Source organism: Haemaphysalis longicornis, unplaced genomic scaffold (assembly GCF_048455015.1).
Source record: "Haemaphysalis longicornis isolate Haplotype H1 unplaced genomic scaffold, Haemaphysalis longicornis Haplotype H1 scaffold_7, whole genome shotgun sequence".
NCBI classification, from domain to species: domain Eukaryota; kingdom Metazoa; phylum Arthropoda; class Arachnida; order Ixodida; family Ixodidae; genus Haemaphysalis; species Haemaphysalis longicornis.
In genome coordinates, this window is record NW_027526422.1 from 130,783,965 (window position 1) to 130,807,677 (window position 23,713).

A 23,713-nucleotide genomic window follows, 5' to 3' on the forward strand; every position below is an offset into this window, starting at 1 on the left:
ACTTTGAGTGCGCTATCGGAACTATCAATTACGATCGAAGGGGAGGCCGGAAGCGAGTCGTCACCGAGCTTTGAGGACCGTCCCTTGCTCGTCCAGAGGCGGCAGCAGGGGCTACGGGCGACTGCTGGTTCATCCGACGCTTCTTCGGCAGAGTGGGACCCGCTGCGGGCTGTGGAGGAGCTCTTTCCTCGTCCAGCTGGCCTCGACAGCCCATGCGGAACGTATTGTCTGCTGGAGATTGCGAGGGAGTACATGGATAACTTCGAGAGGTTCTTTGCAGCCTTTCGCTCTTACACACCCGAGGGCCAGGTGGCCATGGTGGACGACTTGCTCAAAGACGGAACCTTTGCCAAGCTCTGGCGCATCATCCAGCTGCTCTGGCACTTCCAGGCGACCTCCCAATGCATCAGTCGCGGGCGGATCAAGAATCTGGAGGATACGGTGTGCTCCATGCTTGCGCAGGGCATTGCACGCCTTGGGCCCACGTTGACAGCGAGGGACCTGCCAGCCTACATGTCGTTCGAAGCCCCGCCTCCTGAGCCGTTGCAGCAGCAGCCGCAGCAGTCGGCAAGCCTTCTTGGGACTGAAGTGGGACCACCGTCCCAGGAACAAGTCGTGGAAGTCGACCCCAGGCTGTCCATTAACAGGTGAGGCATCCCAAAGACAGTAGCCTTCTTTGCTGGGCTACTTACTTAGCTCTTTTGTTACCGTGGGAATCGACCGATTTTGAGGGATCTAAGAAAACACTTTTTTTTTTCTGCTAAGCATATTGGTTAGGCACGTATCGCAGTGACATCAAATGCAGATGATTCCGCGCTTTTTCCAATGACACCAGTCTTAATAATGTCTTCATAAATATTGATTGCGAAAAAATATTATCAAATTGAAACTGTTTGCCCAAGTGTCGGAAGAAAATAAAAAAAAAGAGGAAGTTGAGTATAACAAACCACCAGTAGTAGAAAAAAAAATGGCTACGGCCTAGTATGCTGTCCTGCACGGGGAAAGGGGAACAATGGGGAAAAAGAGGAAAATAGAAAGAGAAGGGGAAAGGGACAGACGTAGCGTAGAGTGGTGTGCCTAGTGAGAATTTATGTTCTGTTATTATAAATTTCAAAAACCTGTCTCAGAAAAAAAAAAAAATTGAGCTGCGCGGGACAATTTGTCAGATATAAAAGAAAAGTTAGCACGCGGGACACCGGGGCTATGTAGTGAAGCCCAACGTCAATTTCAAATTTCGCAGTTTTGGATGGTTCTCTGGACGAAATCTGGTGGTGTGACATTATTAAAGGCACGAATGAGTCTCCACGTGATGTAAAAATACTTTGTCAATGACTGTGGTCTGCACAAGACTCAGGGCAAGCAAGCAGTGCTGAAAAAATCTGCTTGGAGTTGAAAACTGAACTCGTTGGTGGATGCTTGTTGACGTTCTGATCATCACTTGTCAGTCAGAACGTTCATTTGTGGTTTATAATCATCTTCTGACTCACTATGGTAGCCCTGCTAGCAGAAATAAGGTGCGATGCACTAGAATTGTGCCCAGCAAGCAGCTGTTGTGGTATGAAAAGAGTTCACCAGTACGAGCCTGCTACATTGCAGTGCCACCTAACATTTTTGAAAAGAAACGATATCAAGCCTGCTGGAGACCTATCAGAACAGCTCTACTAAGAAGCAGCATTAGATCTCCAGAAATACCCTCGTACAGAAATGAAACTGGTGAGTGATTAGCTGGCGGTGTCCAAGGTCGATTGGAAGCGTTCTCCTTTTCTGAACTGATATCCGGCAACTTGGTGTTATCTTTCGACTTTCAGCCCAAGCTGTTATCTCAAGATTAAGGCATCGGTGAAGTGGAAGCACGAGTGGCGTGCATGCTTTGAGGATCAGTAGAGGGTGACGGAGGCGCCATGGCAGATCGGCTTGCAGTTGGGTAACTGAGTAGTAGCCCTAAATATGAATTTCCCGATGCAAAGACGAAACCGAAACTGTTGGAAACGGGCCGAAAATGCATGGCCCACTTGTTAGACATGCCGGGGACCTTCAGAAATAAGCTTTGTCAGAATAAAGCTACCTTTTACCCGAACCAAAGGTCACTAGTGAATAGCTGGTGTCATCTTCAGGTAATTATCACCTCTCAACGCTGTCGGATTACAAAGCTGATAACAAAATTTGGCATTTGATTTGCTTAGAAGCCTTTTGGTAAGAAAAAAAAAATGGTGGTTATGCAACATGCATGCTTTTTTGTCAAGTGCAGCAGCCATGCCCCCTTTCACAGAAACACGCTTCTCAGCTCGCAAAAAAGATGTCAAAAATCTCAACCTTGCCGGAGCGGAAAAATTTAAACTGATTCTAAAATTGCAGTGCCTAGAATAACCACTGGGGTGCATTAGGAGTACGAGAAATGATTACATGTAGAAATCGGCAATATAAAGCATTTATCACCAGTGATCGATTTGAATAGGCGTGGTAATGAAAAACACGAAAATTTTAGTCTTTCTTCATGCCTGTCTGTCCCGCAATTCAACCACACGGCTAAGAAGTTAAAACGAATTCTTGAACAAGAAGTTTATATAGGCAAAACTTACTCAAACCGCTAGATCGGGAAGCACGCCCCATTTTTATTAACATCGTTAAAGGCAGTCATGGGCACGTTACTGAAAAAAAGTAACAGAGTTACAGTTACCTAACCCAAAAAAGTAACTCTGTTACAGTTACAGTTACGAATTTTCCAAAAGTAACTAGTTACAGTTACTGCAAAAAAGTAACGTTGTTACTTTTGCGTTACTGAAAAAATTTGCCTTATATAATAGAAACATACAAAGGCATGAAGGTAGTAAAAAGTACACGTAGTAAAGCCTACACGAGGGGAACCTAAAATGATGCACTCTCATGCCCAAACCAACAATCGTTGTGTACGCCTCATTTTTTTTATAACAGAAGTTTTGCTATCCATCACAAGGAACTTTATTTTTTTGTTGCTGCACTCTCGCTGTAAGAAATTTATCTGCAAACATCATTGTAGCACAGAATTAGTTATTCAAAATTGGAATCACAGAGGCCGTACTTATACTATACCGAGATGGATGACAACACAGCCGAAACAATCTTTCAATGTCAACTTAATTTATTTTCACCTGCAATGTCGTCGCTTGTCCGCCCCGTGTAGTGAGAGAGTATGAGAAAAAGGGGGCGAAGGTGGCGGATTGACGGAAGGCCCTTGGAGAAATGGGGAAACGGACGTGGGAGTACATCGGTTGTCGAGGTATTTTTGAAAGATACTCAAAAAAATCACTTCGTTAACTTTTTATTTCGTGTTTGTGGTCGGAGACGGAGACCAATTTGAGCCATTACCACAGCGGCGTTTGTCTGTGGGCCCTCGGAGTTGTTCTCCCGCCTCAACCCCCAGCCACCCCCATCCCCGGAATGAGACGATATTTCCAAAGGGAATAGAAACTGAAATGAATGCTTTACTGTTTCCCCCCCTCCTCCTCCTCCCCCGTCCTCACAAAGGCGGATTTCGCCGTCTCGACCGGGAAACACTGCTCTCACAATCCCAGCCTTCCACAGCAATCACGTCGCCAATCCCAGGAACCCCTCTCTTCGTTTGCTTTGAGGCGTAGGCCGAACGAAGCTCGCCCAAGTATTCCTTGCACCCAACATTCAGAATCAGATGTAGTTACTGTTTTCTTTTCGGCCACAGCCTCGAAACGAAGTCGCGAGGCTTTCCAAGAACATTTCTTCGTGCAGTGGCGGTGTGGTCAGACGTCTACCGGCCAAGATGCTGGCTGGTGTGAGGGCACTCGGGGGCCACCATCGTTGGGGTCGTCGCATGTGTGGAAGGGCATGAAATTTATTACTTCCTCGACCTCGTTCGAGTACTGTTGACAGCTCGATGAAGCCTCTTCTCTAAAGAGCACAATGGTCGCAAGCAACGGCGACCTGTGAATCGAACACTCTACAGTGCGCACAGGGCTGGACGAGCGCGAGGCCGCCGAGAGACTCCCCGCGGTGTTTTATGACCCCACAAACGGGATTGCACGTCGCTAATGAGAAAGCGACCCCCTGACCGGAGTTTTCCAGGCTTCTGGGATAGTGCAAAGGTTTCAGTGCGTTGTGCGGCGTTTGTGGGTGTTCGTTTTCCTGTTCGCCTTTGTGTCAAACTCTTTTACTGTACTCCAGATGTGGCGAAAATCGTGCAGTCTCGCGTCGGCCTATAGGCTATGGAGCGTTAACATGCATCCATGTGCGCTTAGACGCGTGTCGCAGCATTATTTATGGCCTGGGTGAGAGCGATGTCGTGCTGCTGAGGAAAATACTGCAGCTTAGACTTGGAAACTTCGAGCCCTTAGTAGACCGCGTGAGACACCACGCACACGTGCACGCCTAAACATTTCTAGTACAGATGTTTTTCACCCGTGCGAAGGGAGTGAGCTGGCATAGATGAAGTAGGTAAAGGTTCTGCGGAAGAAAGGCCGAAAAAGTGAAACGCGCAAACTGTACATCGGCCGTTAATGAGTGTTGCTGTTGGATAATTTTTTTATAGAAATAAAGTAACTGTAACGATATTTCTCGTTACAGTTACTCCACAAAAAAGTAACAGTGTTAGTTATAAGTTCCTCTAACTTAAAAGTAACTAGTTACAGTGACAAGTTACTGAAAAAAGTAACTAGTTACCGGTAACGCGTTACTAGTAACTAGTTACTGCCCAAGACTGGTTAAAGGGGTACTAAAGGGTGGAAACAAGTTGGCTAGTACAGTAGAATCTCGTTAATTTGGCCTCCGTTTATTGGGAAATTCGGATAATTCATCATTTCCACACCCTCCTTTCAAAAATGTTCATAGCCCTATGGCAAGAAGCATTCGCTAATTCGCCGCGAAATTGCACGCGCACCGGGTAATTCGGACTGGAGGCAAGTAAAGGACGGTGCAACTGAAACGAGTTTTCGGAGCATGCATAGCTACCGTCTCAACCACCTTGCAGCCTGAGGCTTCTGAAACCCGTAAAGCAGCCAAGAGCCCGCAATACCAGAGCAGGAGGACGATATGGCATTCGCTGGCCTGCTTCCCTCCAAAGTGCAGCTTGTCGACTACGTTGCAATTGATGACACCGCTGTCGTTGCCGGCCAGTTGACTGATGGCGAGATAATTAGCGCTGCCCTCGGTGTGGCAGATGAGGCGTCCAACCAGGAAGACCCGTGTGATGTGCTACGGCGGATGCGCCGTGCCGCAAAAGAAGCAGCGGGCACTACTCTCGTTGTTCTAGAGGTCTGTTTTGCTACGATGCTCCAGGCAATATGCTTGTGCTAGAGAGATCGTTGCATGCCCGCAAACTATTCCTTTCGGCTCGGCTTTCCTTAAAAAAAAAAAAAAACAAAAAAAAAAGAGTGAGAAAGATACAAGCAATGCGGATTTCTTCTCAAATTAAAGGTGTGGATTAAAAGGATTGAAAATGTGCGTTTTTGTTATTCATTCGATAATTCGGCTTTCGGATAACTTGGACATTGTTTTCACTCTCTTGAGATCCGTATTAACGAGGTATTATTATAGTTTAATAAGGCAGAAAATGCTATAAATGTAATTCGCGGTGCTGACGCCTCGTACGCTCTTCAGTACTACGGTTTGTGACATTGCAAAATATGTGAATGGCGAGAGCTCGCTGGAGAAGCATCCATAGATGTTTTCCTGGAATAAGCAGTACCTAAATGAATAATACATGCAATAAATGTAAATCAAAATTTTTTGTGAGCTCGTTGTACTCGAAATCCCTCGCTACAGCTTTTATACACTGCGATGCAGGCTGCTTCCCTCACTATTCAGCCAGCCATCGTACTTTCAGTTTCATTTTGGAAAAGCATGGGTGCGCAATTAGCGTTGTCAGTAACTTACGACAGTGAACGTCCAAGCTTCTGCAAGCAATACCTGGCAGGGAGCAGCTAAAGTCTCTTCATAGAACCAGCAAAAGGAACGAGATGCACTGCAGGTGGTTAAGCCACCCGCCTGACCTTCCAATCTTCTGTTCTCCACGCACGGATGTTGCTATCGATAAAGCGTGCCCGCGCCCGGTTCGAACAATGCTGCCCAGAAAATAAACTTAGGCTAGGTGACCTATCCACCCTTGTGCTCTTCCTTTTGCCGTGAGCTGCCACTGGTGATGTGTAAAGTGTGCGTCGCTATGCTTTTGTTGTTATGTTTGGGCCAGGGAGTGCGCACGCAACGATGACTTTTTCTCTCGCTTACTGCGACTCGGCATGCATCCGCGTTTGCATTGGTAAGGGGCCACTTAATGAGAGTGTACTTCGCTAGCTACTCCCTTAATGGCTGCTTCTGTGATTGGGGTGGTCAAATTACTCATGTGGGCCCTATACTCGGTGACAACTTAAGAACGGCACCGGAAGTTGCCGCTGCGCCTTATCACCATAGCCGGATGCTTCTCCGCGCGGCGCAAGTAGGGCGTTACTGGGAATATTTTGAACGTGGCGTGAACCGTTCCCGTGATTTTTTGGACTTAATATGCTTATAAACGACTCGAGTGACGACAAACAAACTGCGCGAGGCAAGGCAGACGATATCACACATTCATAGCCAACCCCTTTCAAAACACGCGCACACTGACGTCACGGGTCCGGCGCTTCGGTGGAGTGTTACACTACATGAGGTGGTGCCGTTCTTGAGTTGTAACTGAGTATAGTACAATTGTATAACGTGTTTCTAAGTCAAAGCCCACAACTCATTCGCTAGGTCCACTTCTAGTGTCGTAGAGTACGCGTGTTCGTCTTGCAGTTCGGAAGACCGTTGTTCCGGTCCCACCTACACTGAAATTTACCTAATTTGCTTTTCAACTCAATTTTTTAAAGGAGCCGTGAATAGAAAATGCAACTTTGTTCAATGTAAAAGAATTAGCCTTTTTTTGTTACTCACTCAGCTTCGTTCCATCCACGAAAGTTTTTTTTTGAAAAACGCAGAAAATATTACAAGGCCTTAAATTTTGCTTTACAGTGATGTCATAATATGAGGCTGCACTTAAATCACAACTTTTAGTGCGTTAACTGCATGTTGACATTCTAGTGATAGAATGAAACGATACTAGAGGCGCCTCTACTACAGCCCTGTCAGGTTTTTTCGTGGAGGCTTACCTCAGCGGCCAGGAATCGCACGAGCAAGATTCTGTGACGCCTTAGAATAATCGCCGCAAAGTGGCTGATGAGTTTTAATTGCTTCACCTGTTTCCCAGTATCTTTGTTACTTTATCGAAGTTGCGGTAAAAACTGGTATCACTCTTGTCAGGACAAATCAGTCTTTTTAATGAACCAAACTTGTAATTTGTCTTCATGTTCCTTTTAACCCCTTGATACCCAAAACTTTATTATTTTGCTTATGCGTGTGAGAAGTTTTTTATTAGCTACAGGGACTTCTGACATCACAAACATGAAGTCCGAAAAAAAATTTGGTTTATTAGGACTGACACTAGGACGCACTGGGGAAAAAAATTGGTTCATTAGGTTCATTAGGACAGACACTGGGACACATTGGGCACTGGGAAGCACTGGGCACTGGCTGCCCATATATCATTTGAACAAGAGAGCTACTTTGTTCACCATGATTTATGGTTCAAGTGAAGACAATACCGTAAAGTTTGCATTGCTGTCATTTGTAATCACAACGAAATTGCACATTTCAGTGACGTGTCACTAGCCCATTGAACCACCCGGGCTTGATGCGAGTTGACACGCATAAACAATGTTTTTTTAGCACACGGAAGTACGTGCTTCTTTAACTTTTGAAGCACCTGGATCCTTTCTCGGTCGATAGATGGTGTTAAATGTCGAAAAAAAAAACCACAAAGTGCCAGAGAAAAAAAAATATTGTTTGAGTTGTTGCTCATGAGCAAGTGGGCATCAAAGGGTTAAGCTTGAAGGCGGGAGCTGGCATGAGAAATTTGGTGCCAGTCCAAGCATTTTTCGACTTGTTTGCTATTGTTTGGCTGTCGAGCATTTTTTGTGCTATCTGCAAGCCATTTTGTGCGCCCTCTGTGTGGTAGACGCACCAGATTTTTGACTTGCCGTCTTAATGCCTTCTCATCAAAAGTATGCTCACGGAACAGGCTGTTTATGTGCCGTGCTCGCTTGCCAGGTGTCGTGGTTTGCTGAAGCGATAAGTCTGAAGGTCTTTTTTTTTTGTTTCCCTAACACCAAATGGGTCGTTCAACTGATCAGCTTCCACATCTGCCTAAGTATATTCATTTCATTCGCAGTACACTGCGGTCACAAAGGACCATGCAGGCGGGATACGTATAACATCAATACATGTAGCAATTATTACATTTCAATACATACAATGCAGAAAGACGAAAAAAAAAACTAAAAGGAACTCTCCCAGCAAAATACGCCCGGTGTACAAATTTCATGTTTACTAATTATGAAATAACACATTTTAGTAAAATGACAAAAATGACAGTACAAACACAAAATGTGACTCTTCAGTGGTTGACTGCATTCCTAAATCAGTAAGTAGTGCACCTTCAAAAGTAGTTGCACATAGTGATGAAACAATTTTTTTCAGGCCTAAAGCGACTGATGAGCCAAAGTAAAATGCTGATTGTCGGCCAGAATTTGGCTGTTGAGAAGTTACTAGTGTTCACGATACGTTGGTGCAAGCCGACTGCGCAAGGCTCACTTTTGTTAACTTACTTTTATTTCATTTCACCGCGTCTGCAGCATGGAGACATCGGAAGTTCAGCCGGATGCAGTGGCGGCCCCTGAAATGACTGGTCGGCCCAAATCCGGCCAGACTCCAGAAGCCGTCGTAGAACCAATCGTGGAGGATGCATCCGAAGTTCAGCCGGATGCAGTGGCGGCCCCTGAAAGGACTGGCCGGCCCAAATCCGGCCAGACTCCAGAAGCCGTCGTAGAACCAATCATGGAGGATGTGGCTCGCCAAACTCCTCAGAGTCCTGTCGAAGGTGGACTTTCAGAGACAAGGCTGGGGCTGGTTCTTGAGGGTGCTTCCACACGCCCTGCAGAATTCAGGAGGTGAGGTTTTAGTGACACTTTTAGATGCGACGCATCTCTTGCTCTCGGGCTTGTCCCTCCTGCGTCGTCGTCGTTGTCGCGGCGTCCACACACCACCTGCGCATGCGCAAACTCTCCTCTGTTCTTCTCGCCAACAGCTGTGTGCAACGCGCTCTCTCTGTCTCATTATCATAACAGCTGCGCACGCTTTGCTGACGCTTCTCTCTTGCATTTGCTTTCGCTGCGCATGCGCAACTCTCCTCCGTTCGTCTCCTCTCCTTCAAGTGCTGAATACAAAGCGGTGAGCGCGCTGCGCCGGTTCAGTCCAGTGCGTTCGCTTGACTGCACTTGACTTTGCCCCATCTTCCCGCGTATGAGAACACCCGCATGTGATGGAATGCATCATACACGTTCACAACACGTTTCACGCGATTTAGAGAATCAACCCAATGGAAACGCCAATTGAACCCCTCGCGGGAAGATGGACGTAATTTTTTTATTGGGGTTGGCGGAAGGGCTAACCAGCCTATGAAGTGTGCAGCAACGAGCTGCTGTTTTCCTTGCAGGTTGACATGTTGCAGGTTGCATTTTTATGGTGAATGAAGAACAAATCTAAGAACCTGGCTCTGTATTGGGAGTAAAAAAAAAGTGTGGTCAACGGAAATTGTAAACATCTTGAGTTGAAACAGTTTGCTATGCCAGTGTTTTGTATGACAATCCTCCATTCGTTATTGCCGCCTCCCTCACGAATTAAATTACACTGTTTTTTACTAATTACAAGGAGGTGCTTAGGCTTGAATTTGGAATATTCAGAGTGAGAAGCAATAAGCTTCAACACTTATTCACATCTAAAAAATGTAGTACTCAATTTGGACTGGTGTAAACTTACGACTGTGCGAAATTTCACTGCACAAATGAGCCAGTACGTTTTTCAAATTTTAATTCGAAAGAGATCGCAGTTGTAACACTCCATACTTAACCGTTTCACCACGTTTGCGACCAGCAGCACCTTGGCCTCTTCCTCCCCACATTGAGGCGTGAACGTGATGTGGCCGGCGCTGTAACTGGGTGCATTGAGAGGGAAAAGTGCAGGAAGTGTTTACCGTTCACTACGGCCTCAGTTACACTTTCTACACTTCACACTGAGTAGTGCTGTTCATTAGCCTTGTTGTCATTTGGGCCACACGCAGCTTGGAGTTTACCGTTTGCGCTGCTGTTTCGCAAATGATGCCTCGAGCAGTGTCGGGGACGGTGAGGGGCACCAACACAGACTTGATAGATAGATTAGATAGGTTACGAGGTTTAACGCGCCAAAGCTACACTGCGCGCTGCAGCCCGGATTTATTTCAACCACCTCTAGGGATCTTTGACGTGTGCCGAATTCTCAACGCACGGGTGTTTCCACCTTTTGCCTTCATCTGAAAAGTGGCCGCGGCTACTGGGGATTGCACCCGTGTCCTTGGGCTCAGCGGCACTATGCCTTAGCCACTGGGCCACTGCGGCGGGAGAGCCCTCGTACTATAGCTGTGACCTATTGTTGGGAAAAGTTGCAAGGTGAATGGCAAAAGCCCCAATGGTGGCTGTCGGCTCTGATACAACTGAGGGCAAAAGTGTGGCGCACGTCGTCAAGGTAGCTTGGTTCTCGCGTGCCATCACGATCAGGTGCACAGCAGATGCGCAGAACCCGGATTTTAGGGAGGCTGTGGTGTGTGCCAATCTGCTTGCCGATGTAATTCGAGCCTAAGATGAAGAAATGAACGCGCAGAAAAAGGATGCACTTGAAGTCATTCACTTTGAAAGACACAGGAATGAAAGCAAAGAGAGCAATGCAAATGCAACGTTGCAGCAAAGAAGTTGTTAATAAGCATCACTGGTATCGCCAGGCTTTAGCCTTCAAGGCACATAAGCAGACTTATGTGGTAGATGCTGGTTAACACTTCTGGGACACATGAACTCTATTTGAGTGTGTGTTGGCGGCAGTACTCTCAAAATTAATGAAACTTGCACCTTGATGTATGCGCTTGTAGGAGTGCGCACTGCTGTGCACTATGCTTGAGAGGACAAGTTTCCTTGGTTGCAGTGACGGACACCACATCGGTGTCAGTGGCCGCTTTGCCGATGAAGGCGAAAAGTGAAAACGCCCGTTTTTGAGATTTTGGCACACGTTAAAGATCCCCAGTTGGCCGAAATTCATCCAGAGCCCTCTAGTACTGCATGCCTCATAGCCCAGACGTTGCTTCAGCACGTCAAACCCGTTAATCAAATCACTTGCAACACATTGGCCACTCATTGGCCTAGACATAGTGCCGCTGCGCCTGTTGCAACAGGAGCTTGCCTCTACCACTTCTGGCCATTACCGCTTTCTCTGCAGAGTTTTGTTTTTCTGTTTGGCTATACTCGGATACAAGTCAAGAAAAAAGGGGGCGTCGACCAGTCAAAGGCCCCCCTACCAGCCAGTGGTGTCGCTCTATCAACGTTGATGTCGTGGCCGGCCGCCTTGCACCTGCAGGCAGCGCTCGCATCCAAGCTTTTCTGAAAGCGTCCGTGCCGAGAAGTAGTTCTTCAGGGTGCCTTCATTTTGAGCGGAGATAAAAACCTGAGCTAAAATTCTTTATTTGCCCATTATAATGCAGTGCGTGAAAGAACTTATTCGTCAACTGGAGTAGTGAGTTTCAAGTATGTTGCCGATGGTGAATTTCTGCTCTTCCGGGTCTTCCCTCAACCGCTTGCTTCTGGTTTTATGCATTGCCGGCCCCATTTCCCACCGTGGCGCCCGAAGAAGCCGCGTCTGAGTGTGTGTTATCATTCTCTACTGAGCGGGAACGACATTGTTGCGTAGCAGCAGAAGTACTTCTACGACATCGCCAGGTACAGGATGGAAGATCAAAAAAATCTTCTACCTTGATGAAACCTGGGTGAATGCGGGACACACACTATTGACTGTTTGGACAAACACGGCGGTTGCCTTCATGCGTGGATTGATGACAGGTTTGAAGCAGCCGTCAGGAAAAGGACAGCGCCTGATTGTAACGCACATCGGCAGTGAGGACGGCTTCGTCGGTGGTTGCCTGGATATCTTTCAAAGACTGGCGACTACCACGAGGAGATGGACGACACCCGCTTTAAAAGGTGGTTTGGGGCCGTTTTGCCGCAACTGCCACAAGGTAGTGTAATTGTCATGGACAATGCCTCGTACCACTCGCGGCTGGAAGAAGCAGTGCCTACGACTTCTTTGCGCAAACAGGTCATTCAGGACTGGCTGACGTCCAAAGGACTTTCTTGGGATGAAAAAATGCTTAAAAAGGAGCTGGTCAGCCTTGTGGCCTCTGTAAAGACACAGTACATCAAGTATCGTATTGACGGTGCAGCTGAAAGGACAGAATGTATTGTGCTAAGGCTCCCACCCTACCATTGTGAGCTCAATCCCATTGAGCTCATATGGGCGCAGCTGACATGAGGTGTCGCTGCCAGAAATGGCACATTTAAGCTGGCACATGTACAGGTGCTCCTGAGGGAAGAAGCTGCCAAGGTAACAGCTCAACACTGGACAAACGCTGTTCAGCATGTGATCAACGTTAAAACAAAGTTTAGGGGAGATGGTGGAGCAAGTGCGCATGTTCAACCTATTATAATACGTCTGGATGAAGATGACATGGACTCTGACAGTGACCCATCTGGTATCGAGTCCTTTGAAGATGTGTAAGGCTGCCATCTATTCGCCAGTGCCACCTTTGCCCCTTTCAGTTTGCGTGGAGTGTGCCATTTAGCTTAATTAAGTAGTAGTGTTTCCATAGCTGCAGGAGCAAGCACCCCTTCAGACAGCAGAGAAGACCAGACGTGCTGTTCGTGTGCTTTATTAGACTTATTTCTGGAGTTAAGTGAGCAGCCAGTGTGTGGTGCATAACTCGCTCGTAGTTGATTGCTTTGATATGTAGCTATAAGAATAAGAAGAGGCCATTGTGTTTGGTTTGTGATTTCATTTGCCATTACTCAATGTTGTGTGCTGTGTCGTAGACTCAACAGTTATCTTCCAGTATAACAGTGAGAGTGGCAGAAGTTATTTCAAACAATCAATGTATAATCTCATTTGCTGTAGTGAACCGAGCGGTGTGTTGTGTGGTGCTGGCTTAGGGTTGATTGCCTTGATATGTAGCTATGAGAATCAGAAATGGCTTGGTTTCTGATCTCGTTTGTTGCAAGTGTGGTGCAGGAATTAAGCCGAATGAGTGCAGTCCTGACAGGGTAGTGTGTGGCAGATGTAACCATAAAAGGAAATCGTGCATCTCGAGCTCTAGAGAAAACTCGCGCTGTTCCAAAGTATTTTCTGGAAGCAAGGCTACGCTGGCACTGTGCGATAGTTTTCGCTGCACGGGGAGGATGACTATTCGCATGTATAGCATGAGGTGTGTGCAAGCCGAGTCAAGGGAGTTCACAAATTCACTTCATTCAGAATCACTTCTGCGGTGTGTGGCGCTAGGGCTCCTTGTGCAACATTATGTAAATGGCAATAAAGGCAAGTTTCACCTACAGGAAAAGACACTAATTCGAGTTGTCACCACAAGTTTTTTTACATTGTTTGGACACTTGGGCACGTATGGGATGCAGAAACAAAGTTGCAAATTGAATGCCTACGTGAAAGCATGTAACTGAACATTATGTGCCCGTGTGACTGGCCGAGCCAAGTTGTCTTCTTATAGAGTGTTAAGAAAAAATAAATCTGCTGCAGTGTCTTATTGCTCACTTCATTTGCTCTGCATAATTCAGCAGTGCGTCTGTTTAGCTGTCTGAGCCAAATCTGACTTGCGAGGTTGCTTCAGTGTTTTATTTCTAATTAGATTCTGTTTAGCTTCTGTCTGGCCATCTGCTGTCTTATGCAAGAATTAGGATAAATAGGTTTTATCTGTTGTCCAATCCACTGGATAAAATGTAGAAGCACGATGTTAATAAAAATAATTTCCAAACCTGTGGGAAGGGGAAACAATACTAATTTCAAACGATCTTCCCATGTATGGGAATAATTCCATGTAGTGCATCTTTGGAAAGATAAGAAATTTCCTCCTGAACATATGATCCGATTCTGGCTCTTGCGTAACAAAAAAAGTATGATATGCATTAACCAGTTTCAGCGCAGCGATGTGTACCATGTGTGGTTCCATGCATCCACTCAACCGACATGTCATACATCAATCAGTGCAGATAACTTTTTATGGTACAGATTACTAAGTCACCCTTCAAACATGCTTCATTGCCTTGTTATGAATTGGGCATCAATTTATGTGCTGTCATTTCGATTTACACTGTTAATATATGTGTAGACATTGCACGTGTTGAGTTGCGAACAGTGCTGTGGCAAACAGCAGCTTACTATTTGACTTGGCATCCACGATGTTGAGCACTGCTGGAGCAGCGAGCTTCACGTTCCAGCAGCCACTTGTGACGTAACAGTGGGAATGGGTGAAATGCTGACGTGTTTTCCACCCTGAATGCTCTATTTCAAATTCACAGCACGTGCATGCAGATGACCATTGTAGCAGCAGCTTCTTGCTTAAGTGACACAAACACAAGGCAAGCAGTGCCTATATAGCTTCAATAAAGCACATCTCTCGTGCAGGAATTTGATTTGGTGGACAAAATGCATGCGCATGTGTAGGAAAAGCTGAAAAGTGGTTTATTTGATTTCTGTGCTGCATTTCATGTCTTCACATGCATCGTTGCAGCTGGTCATACCGGTGAAATCTAGCTAATGAAATGTCACTATCGCTAAGCACAGCTTCTTCACGAAGCATAAGCGAGACAATGAAATTCAACTTACAGTGGTTAATGAGACAATGAAATTAAACTTACTCATGTAAAATCTTTATTATCATAGACAATGCAAACTCAAGGCACATCACTATTCGTATGTAATTCACAAAGGTTTTTGTCCGAAACAACAACTTAAAGCACTCCAACAAAAAACAGGCGACGAAAACATACCAGCTGCAATTAACGCATTTAACAATGGAATCTCAGCGTAACCGAGAAACAAAATAGAAAAGGTGGCATAGTAAATCACATCACGCAGCTGAGCTACAGCTTGTGCGCATTCACGGTCAAAAAGCGTGAAAATTCAGCTTCTTATACTGGGCGACTTCATCACAATTTGGGCGAATGTGCTTGCGTCCAGCATGGACTAAGGACACACGGCTTGACATATGCTCTAACAAAATGCAGTGCGCGAAGTCGCGCTGTTTGTGTTTTGCCCAGTGCATAACTCTCCATGGCGTTAACGTTGTGCGCTATGCACAACCGTGATACTTACAACTGACTGACTGGCGTAATCTATGAGAAATAAACAAGGGAGTTATTGCCCCCTGTCGCAGCCACTGGTATGGTAATGTGGGTAGCACAGACACAGGAGGGACTAAACGGTGGTAGGACGAGAAGCACTCCACACTCAAGACCAAACGCCCGCTGATGACGACCGCTTTGATGACGACCGCTTTGCATCATGTAGCGTACACAGATTGCAGTACCTGCAGCGGCGGCTGTTTCCGGGCAACGCCGAGTGCCTACGAAGCAGAAGAAAACACACCATAGCAATTGTCGTTACCGAGCATGTCAGCAAAACTGCGCACAACACGCAAACAAGGAATACGACTGAACGGAACTGAAAATCGCCCTCAGAGAGCCTGACGACGCTGATGGATTGACACGAACAGTGGAGGCAGCCATTTTGGTAGAAGTCTGCAAGCGTGGAAGAACACGCTGTGATTTTTTCCGTGAGCGCGGCAGGCGCGGCATAGGCGGTCTACCGCGACGTCGCATTGATACGGCGACACCATTGGCTGGATGGGGGTCCTTTGATGAGCAAAAGCCGCATGTATCTGAGTATAGTGATTACTCCTTACCAGTCTTTTTCGTGTAAGTTCTGCAGAGATCGTGTACTACTAACACACTATGATTCTCTAAAGGATATCTACACATTTTTCTATGAGATTATTTTATCTAATGAAAAGTTGTATTTATTACAGGGTAATAAAACCTAGGTAACTAACAAAATAACTGCTAGGTAGGAGGTCTAGGTGTTTCGAAAACTTTTTAAGAATAATATTCTCAGAATGAGGCTTTACAGAGAGCGGAAGCTGGCAGCTGCAACACAGTGAACTTCCATTCCTCGGTCGCATCTGACTTGCCGAATACGAAGTGACGTAGAGGAAAAAACTTCCTCTCCATCTGTAGTCTAATTTATCCTACAAGTTCTGTTCATTTGTGACCTCTCGTAGATTAGATGGCACAACGCACCCACAAGATTTTTTTTTACACGAGTTGCCTCTGGAGTGGCAGTAAAAGGGTTAAGTTGTATCTGAATGAACAATGATAAAGCCTCTTTATACCCGCGCTACACGAGCGTTTTGAAGACCTTCGAGTCGAATGTCATTTGACTCAAATGGCATTTTTGAGTGGCTACACTACGTTTTTTAAAGGCATTTGGTTAAAATGGCATTTGAGTCAAAGGAGCACGACAACTGACCTTTGAGACACTCAAAGGCCTTCGAAACACAAACGGTCGTACCCTCGGGCTCAGTTTCCGCAAGACGTAATAACAAAACCAATTATTTACGCGAAAAACTTTGTGTTTGAAGTGCAAGGTCTTCATAATTTTTCACTTGTTCACCTGTTTTCGTTTTCTGTCACTCGCTCTACGATTACGAGGTAACTTGGTACTCTCAACACCGGCGGTGCAAAAGAAGACAAAAATAAACTGGCTGCCTTGTGCATGTTTCTGCGCGCTTGTAGATAGTTATCGATTTGATCTCTAATAATTTTTTTTCCCATTTTAACTCACAAAATTACATTTTCGCCGAGAAAGAAACATGGCAGCAGTGGCGACACCAAAACATGGCGGGTGAACGCGGAAACTTTCAACTGCCTTGGAGAATCGCCGTGTAGATCGGCGAAACTCCTTCCAGTTCGAATGACATTTGAAATTTCGAAGGTCATTTGACTGAAATGCCCTTCCAAACGCTCGTGTAGCACGGGTATTACTTGGCAACCCATTTTCGACCTAAGAAATGAAAAGTGAATACACCACACCCCCCTCTCTTTACTTATTTAGCTGTCCAACTTGGCGGCCAGTCAGACAGGCGTACCGAATTGGTTTCAGTGCACATTTTGTGAAAATGCAGTGTTTGTAGAGACTGGCGCAACTGGTGCGTATCAGTGCACTTGTTGTACCCTGGTAGCACGCATGTTCATTAGTGCCATGTGGTTGTGACTGAGCACCTGACTTTTGATGATACCTGCAAGTGTGTAGCAACAACAGGCAACAAAGCCACATTGGGATGGATGAGATGGGCCTGTAACAGTGTTGATGTGCCTACAGGAGTGCATTGCCTGCTTGCGTAGCTTTTGGAATGAGTTCACGCACACAGCATAAGCATGTGCATTCCAAAATACGATGCTTTTGCATTCGCTACACCGTGAACAGTGCTTCGCTACTATTTTTCTTTTCTTTCTTGGCAGCAGTGCCTAGAGTAAGGCAGATGATTTATGCAATGCAGTTGCGTTGTAGTTGATGGCAGTGCAGTACACTACAACACGGTCTTCTAGTACTTCGCAACATGCAAGGCGAGGTATTTTCTTGGTGACAGCGGGATCAGATTGGAATTTTTGGGCTCGTTTTTTTTACGTTGTAGCCGCTGCTACCAAAACTGGGCCTGCAAAGAAAGCCGGAGGACGGGCGAAAAATTGCAGTGTTGTCCCGTTCGTCTCGCAGGACTCCGGCAATGGAAGCGGCTCTTTCATCAGCTGATCCTCCAAGGGTGCTGGAGCAGGTGACCACAGTGGATACCTCGCAGGTTGCAGAAACACGCGAGTCTCCACCATGCGTCCGGGCATCCACCTGGCATCCACCAATTGCTTACCAGGAGGTGGCACGAGCGAACAGCTCCAGGGCCGGCCTCACCCGAGTGCCAGAAACCGATCGCAGTCCCGAAGCGGCTTCCGAGAGCGGCAGTGCAGGCGTCAACAGGAACGCGTCCTCCAAAGTCGCCCCGATGCTAACTTCTAGCAACGTTCCTGCTCGCAACCAGATCCTCGTGCAGGTCCGGAACACCAAGCACATTCCACAGGCACGCATTGCGCCGCAGAATCAGCCACCACCGCCGCCACCGCCGCCACCTCTTCAGCAGGGGCGGCCCGCGGCCGGAACGCAGCAGGCAGCGACCGGGGCGCTGGTGCGTGTTGAAATCAGGGAGCCCCCTCCACTGCAGCGGGCGCCCAACCGGCCCGCCATGCCTCAGCAACAGCTCCAGGAACTCCAGCCCAACCGGCCCGCTATGCCTCAGCAACAGCTCCAGGAACTCCAGCCCAATCGGTCCGCCTTGTCTCAGCAACAGCTCCAGGAACTCCAGTGCCAACTCGCAGCCTACACGTATGTAACGAGCATGCTGAATACCCGCGTGCGTAGTGAAGACCAACAGCAGGCAAACCCCACTGATGGTCCCCAGCCGCTGCCCTTGAACCTGGCAAAGCAACAACCCGAAAATGCCGCCAGCCTCAAGTGCATGCCCCCGTTGCAGTACATGCCGCCGGGGGCACGGCCGCAGGCTCGGCCTTCCGAGGTCAACAATCAGCAGGCACTGCTGCAACTGCAGAGCTCACAGGGAAGTCCCAGGATGCCTCAGCTGCTTCCTCCTTCCTCGGCAAACCAGCCGTCGGTGAGTGCGGAGGAACGGAGCCAACGGCCACCAGCCAATCGGGTGGTGGCGATTCAGCCGATGCAAGCGTTGGCTCCGGCACAAACGAGTGTGGAGCTTGAGCTGCAGCGCCGCCAGTATATAGAGCTGCTCTTGCGGTACAACTTTGGCCGGTCACTTGGCGATCGCCAAGAAGCACACCGTGCTTTGCAGGCTTTTCTAGCAACAAGGAATGAATCGATGCGGGCAAGTGCCCCGGCGAACCAAGCCCTGCCCGGGGCCATGGACTCGGGTTATCAGCACCAGCAACGGCCGGGCAGCACTGTGGAGAAATCAAGTAGCCATCAGTCATTAATGAGGGTGACGATTCCTAGTGGCAATGCACCGAGCAGCGGTGTTGAACGGCAAGGTCACACTGCTGCCGATGCTACACGTCATGCTGGAAGCAGCTTGCCACAGCGCCGTCCCCAGCCTGTGCGTCCGTGGTGTGATGAGTCACCACAGCAGCCGCAGCGGTCACGGTGGCCTCCCCCTTATGCTAGCTGTCAGGAAGCAGTGCTGCGGTACAAGCAGCAGCAGCAGCAGCAGCAGAGAGGTGCAGAGGCAGTGTCGAGGTCCGCAATGCCAAGTGTGGCCGAATCAAACTCGAGCTTAAGTGAGAGGCCTTCTACGTCTGGGCAGTCTTCTCCGATGCACGGGTCATCTGCACAGCAGAACCAAGAAGCTTCAAGTCAGCCTGCCGTTGTGCGGTCTTCACCAGAACAAGGCTGTGCAGCAATGCCATCGGGCAGTCTGCAGGGAAAAAGGGGGGCACCGCGTGCCGTAGTGCCTAATAACCACTCTGCCTACCAGCGTTTCCTCGACGCTTTCTGCGGCTCCAGCTCTGTGCTCCTCAGTCAGGAAGGGGTTGTTGTCTTGAGTACCTCAAATGTATCAGGGCCTCGGAGTGAGGCTGTAGCTGGCCAGCGTCGATTGCCACAAGCTCCACATACTGCGGCAGATGCTCGGCCGCCGGACACTCAGCTTCCGAGGTGAACCACAAGCCCATGTGTGGTGGAGCAGTTCCTGCAGAACTGAGTAGCAGCCCGCCATACTGTGCCTACTTAAGACTCGTCAATAATGGGTGAAGTTCTCGCACACAAAGTGCCTTCAGTTCCGTCCAGTTTCGTTTCAGGGCATTCCAGTGTGGTGTGAATATGTTACTGTCTGTGGATATGTTCTCAGGGGGTTTTGCTGCACCAATAAGATTCCTTTTTTTGCTCTGAACTCAATGTAGTGTAATGTGCTAATAGCAATATGTGGGTGTCCTTTGTGGTGACAGTTTTGACCATGAAAGCATTTTGTACAAAAAAACAACTTTCATTTGAGGGAAAACTTGACACTTTGTTTCATTTGTCGGGTTAGACACTGTTGGTGCAAAGTTATGCATATTCATGGATCTTGTGTCTGTTAGAGTCTCAATAAATTGATGTCAAGCTTTTAAACATTCTCAGCAAGTTTGCTGTCGGAATGTGCCATCGTAACTGCTGCTTGAATGTTTTATAGCCTGAATTAAGATTTGAGGAAAATTGAAATATGGCTTTTGTGTTTGTGGCTTCCTTTGTACAAAAGATTGGGGCAGTGTCTAAAGTGTGACGCAACATGAGTGCAAGAAAAAGTGGTCATCCGTTTGTTGTGATTCCTCTCAGCATAGAAAGCCACCACGTTTTAGTTTTGGCTGTTTTGTGATCTTACTCTTTTTTTTCCCGTCATGTGACAACCACTTGCCAAAATGTGAGCAAAATGACTCATTCCTTCTGTGATACGATTGTTCTCATATTTCCTGTTTGCCGTAATTGTCATGGAGGAGCTGTAACAATACGTTCACATAGGGCTCTTGTGACACATTTTGCTTGTGCAGTGTTTCTAATCAGCATCTGATTGACACTGACAGGTGGTAATGTTGGCAAGAGTTCATGGTAGCAATTGTGGCTTCCTTTTTGCCTTCAATCAGGAGGCAGCATTATTTAAAGCTTGGGCATTATTGGGATTCACGTTATCACACTTACAAATTACAATGTAGTAAGGCTTGCGCGTAGTGCAATACAACGGCTCTTCCAAATAGCACTACGTTCGTGACCAAGAAAAGTATCCGGGCATTGGAACGGATTGCAGTATGGGTAGAGGAAGTGGAAGTGTTGAGTATTAGCTATGGAAACCCGCACACATTTTTTTTTGAACATTAATAGTGAGATGTTTACATGTAGTCTGTTCACTGTTACATTAGGGCATTATCTCCTACGTGGGGCCAAAGTGTTACTTTTTTTTTTTTGAAGTGTCAGTTCCACTGTATATCGTTGCATTTTGTCTGCTATGGTATTGCATATATACCACTGTTATAGTCTTGGCACTGGTTAACACTAGCCACAGCTTGTCTAGGCCTGCATATGGCCAACTGTGGAGCTGATCATCCGGCTGGTGGTATATCTGACCAAAGAAGTTTTGCACTGCCAACAATGGGCCGTGCCTGACCGAAGTCTACTGCTAAGCAAAATCAATCTACCAAGGACTTCAACACTCCGGGACATTAGCAGGAAACCTGTCCCAGGTGGAAAAAACAAATGGAGGCCAATTGAACTTGCCAAAAGCACGATTGGTTCCAATCTACCAAGGACTTCAGCACTCTGGGACATTAGCAGGAAACCTGTCCTAGGTGGATAAAACAATTGACAATACTCTGGGACATTAGCAGGAAACCTGTCCCAGGTGGAAAAAACAATTTTGGAGGCCAATTGAACCTGCCAAAAACACGATTGGTTCCAATCTACCAAGGACTTCAGCACTCTGGGTCATTAGCAGGAAACCTGTCCTGGGTGAAAAAAACAATGCCAAAAACACAATTGAATCGATTGGAACCATTTGGAAATGCAGATGGTTCCGTTTGGCCCACCTGTGTTTTCTCCAGATCTAATTGGCCTCCAATTATTTTTTTTTGCCTGGGGTGTAACAACTTTAGGGACCAGCTTCCTTTTTGTGATGGCTCCAAACGCCAGCTGCATTCACATTTCCATTGGGAAGGGAATTGAATTTGAGGCTGGTCCAACTTTAAAACGAGGTTGCTAACCTTGTTGTGGTTTTTGAAACTATGCACACAATCTCGGAATGTTACAGGAACTACAAACAAATGTCGCCACATCGTTGAACTGGTAATGTTTTATTTTGTCATTGAAAAGTGGTTGCACTTACCTCAACTGTGGCTTTGAAGTAGGCTGCAGGTGAAGGTTAGTTTAGCGTTTGCCGTTGTCCCAAACTACCTGCATTTCCTACCTGCATCAGGTGACAATCTTCTTCATTTACAGAGAACACGCCACTTGATTACACTCTCAAGTTCTCTAGGTGAATCACAGTATTGATTTGTTGGGGATACGCATATTCATAAGAGGCAACCCCTTGTGTGCAATACATTTTGTCGACAAAGTTTACTCCTACACAATCAGTATTTATTTATTGTCTTTCTACCACTGCAGTAGAGGTGGTGTGTTTATTACTTTGGTTGCGCAGAGTTATTGTCCCATCACTTATTTTAAGTGTAACGTCCCATTATGCATTGTTTGGAGTGATTCTATGTTCATACGAAGTTGAAATAGTTTGTTTTTCATGTGGCAGAGTTTGTCGTTTCACAACAGTGCAAATAAATACATAACCATGCTTGTTCTCTAGCTGATGCGCATTGTGAATGACTCGTATTTGTGCTGTCAAGTTCTGGCGCTCCGAGGAAATGGGAGAAAATCCCCATTCAGGGGTGGAACAGGTGCCTCGATTTAACACAAATCTATTTGTGAGCACCGGGTTGCTCCAGGGACTCCGAATTTGGCAAAATTGTGGTAAACTGTGCTAAAGTAGCCGAAAGCTAATTGTGGCAAAAGGTGGAAGTACACTTGGCAACTACCCGCCGTGGTGGCTAAGTGGCTAAGGCATTGTGCTGCTGAGCACGAGGACGCGGGTTCAATTCCCGGCCGCGGCGGCCACTTTTCTGATAGAGGTGAAAAGCAAAAACGCCCATGTGTACGAGATTTTGGCGCACATTAAATTGATATGGAGAAAACTAAAGCAACGCTCGGTAGCCTCGGGAGAACACGGCAGTTTCAGATAGCTGGCGAGGCAGTGGAAGTGGTAAGCGAATATATCTAAGTAAGGCTTGGGTTTGGGCTGGAATATATCTACTTAGGCCCAAGTAGTGACCCCAGATAAGAAGGAAAAGAATGGGGTGGAGTGCCTTTGGCAGCCGTTGTCATATAATGAAGGGCAGCCTACCATTGTCCCTGAAGAAAGTGTATGACAACTGCATCTTTCTGGTACTCACCTACGGGACAAACTTGGAGGCTCACTAAGAGGGTTCAACTTTAATTGAGGACGACTCAGCGAGCAATATAATGGAAGATGATAGGTGTAACATTAAGGGACAAGAAGAGAGTGGAGTGGGTCAGGGAACAAACGAGGATTAAGGACATAGTAGAAGTGGACGTGGGGAGGGCATGTAATGCGTAGGCAAGATAATCGTTTGTCAACAAGGGTAACAGTGCGGATCCCTTGAGAGGGAAAGCGTGGCATGGGGCGGAAGAAAGTCAACAAGGGTAACAGTGCGGATCCCTTGAGAGGGAAAGCGTGGCATGGGGCGGAAGAAAGTTAGATGGGCAGATGAGGTCAAGAAGTTTGCGATGATAAAGTGGTCGCAGTTAGAACAGGCCCGGGATAATTGGCGATCTATGGGAGAGGCCTTTGCCCTGCAGTGGAAAAATTTGGGAAAGTGCTGCTATGAATTCTCGTGGAGAATTCATAGAAAGACTCGCCGAGCTGATGACAAAACATTCTGTTGAGCCGCTCAATGACGGCAGTGCAGCATTTTTAAAGGAGCACTGACACCAATTTTCAGTGTTAATATTATTGCACAGTTCGCTTCCTTCACTCAACAGAATACCCTGGGTGAAATATGAGCGGCCTGCGACGCGAAGAACATAGTTTAATTGCATCTCATTTATCGCGCCTACGGAG

General features: G+C 46.9%; 1 protein-coding gene across 1 annotated transcript; it reads left to right on the top strand.

Annotated features, from left to right (window-relative positions):
• The first annotated feature begins 6 nt into the window (after nucleotides 1-6).
• LOC144146987 (uncharacterized) lies at nucleotides 7-22,380 on the top strand. Its single transcript, XM_077678982.1, has 3 exons — nucleotides 7-647; nucleotides 8,709-9,023; nucleotides 17,761-22,380. Exons 1-3 carry the CDS (start codon nucleotides 253-255, stop codon nucleotides 19,715-19,717), a joined length of 2,667 nt encoding a protein of 888 aa, XP_077535108.1. The 5' UTR covers nucleotides 7-252; the 3' UTR covers nucleotides 19,718-22,380.
• Nucleotides 22,381-23,713: the final 1,333 nt, after the last annotated feature.

Coding starts and splice junctions, on each gene's coding strand:
- LOC144146987 (XM_077678982.1), top strand. CDS start 253: ATGGATAACTTCGAGAGGTTCTTTGCAGCCTTTCGCTCTTACACACCC. Junction 648..8,708: donor CCCAGGCTGTCCATTAACAG/GTGAGGCATCCC, acceptor CCGCGTCTGCAG/CATGGAGACATCGGAAGTTC. Junction 9,024..17,760: donor CGCCCTGCAGAATTCAGGAG/GTGAGGTTTTAG, acceptor TTCGTCTCGCAG/GACTCCGGCAATGGAAGCGG.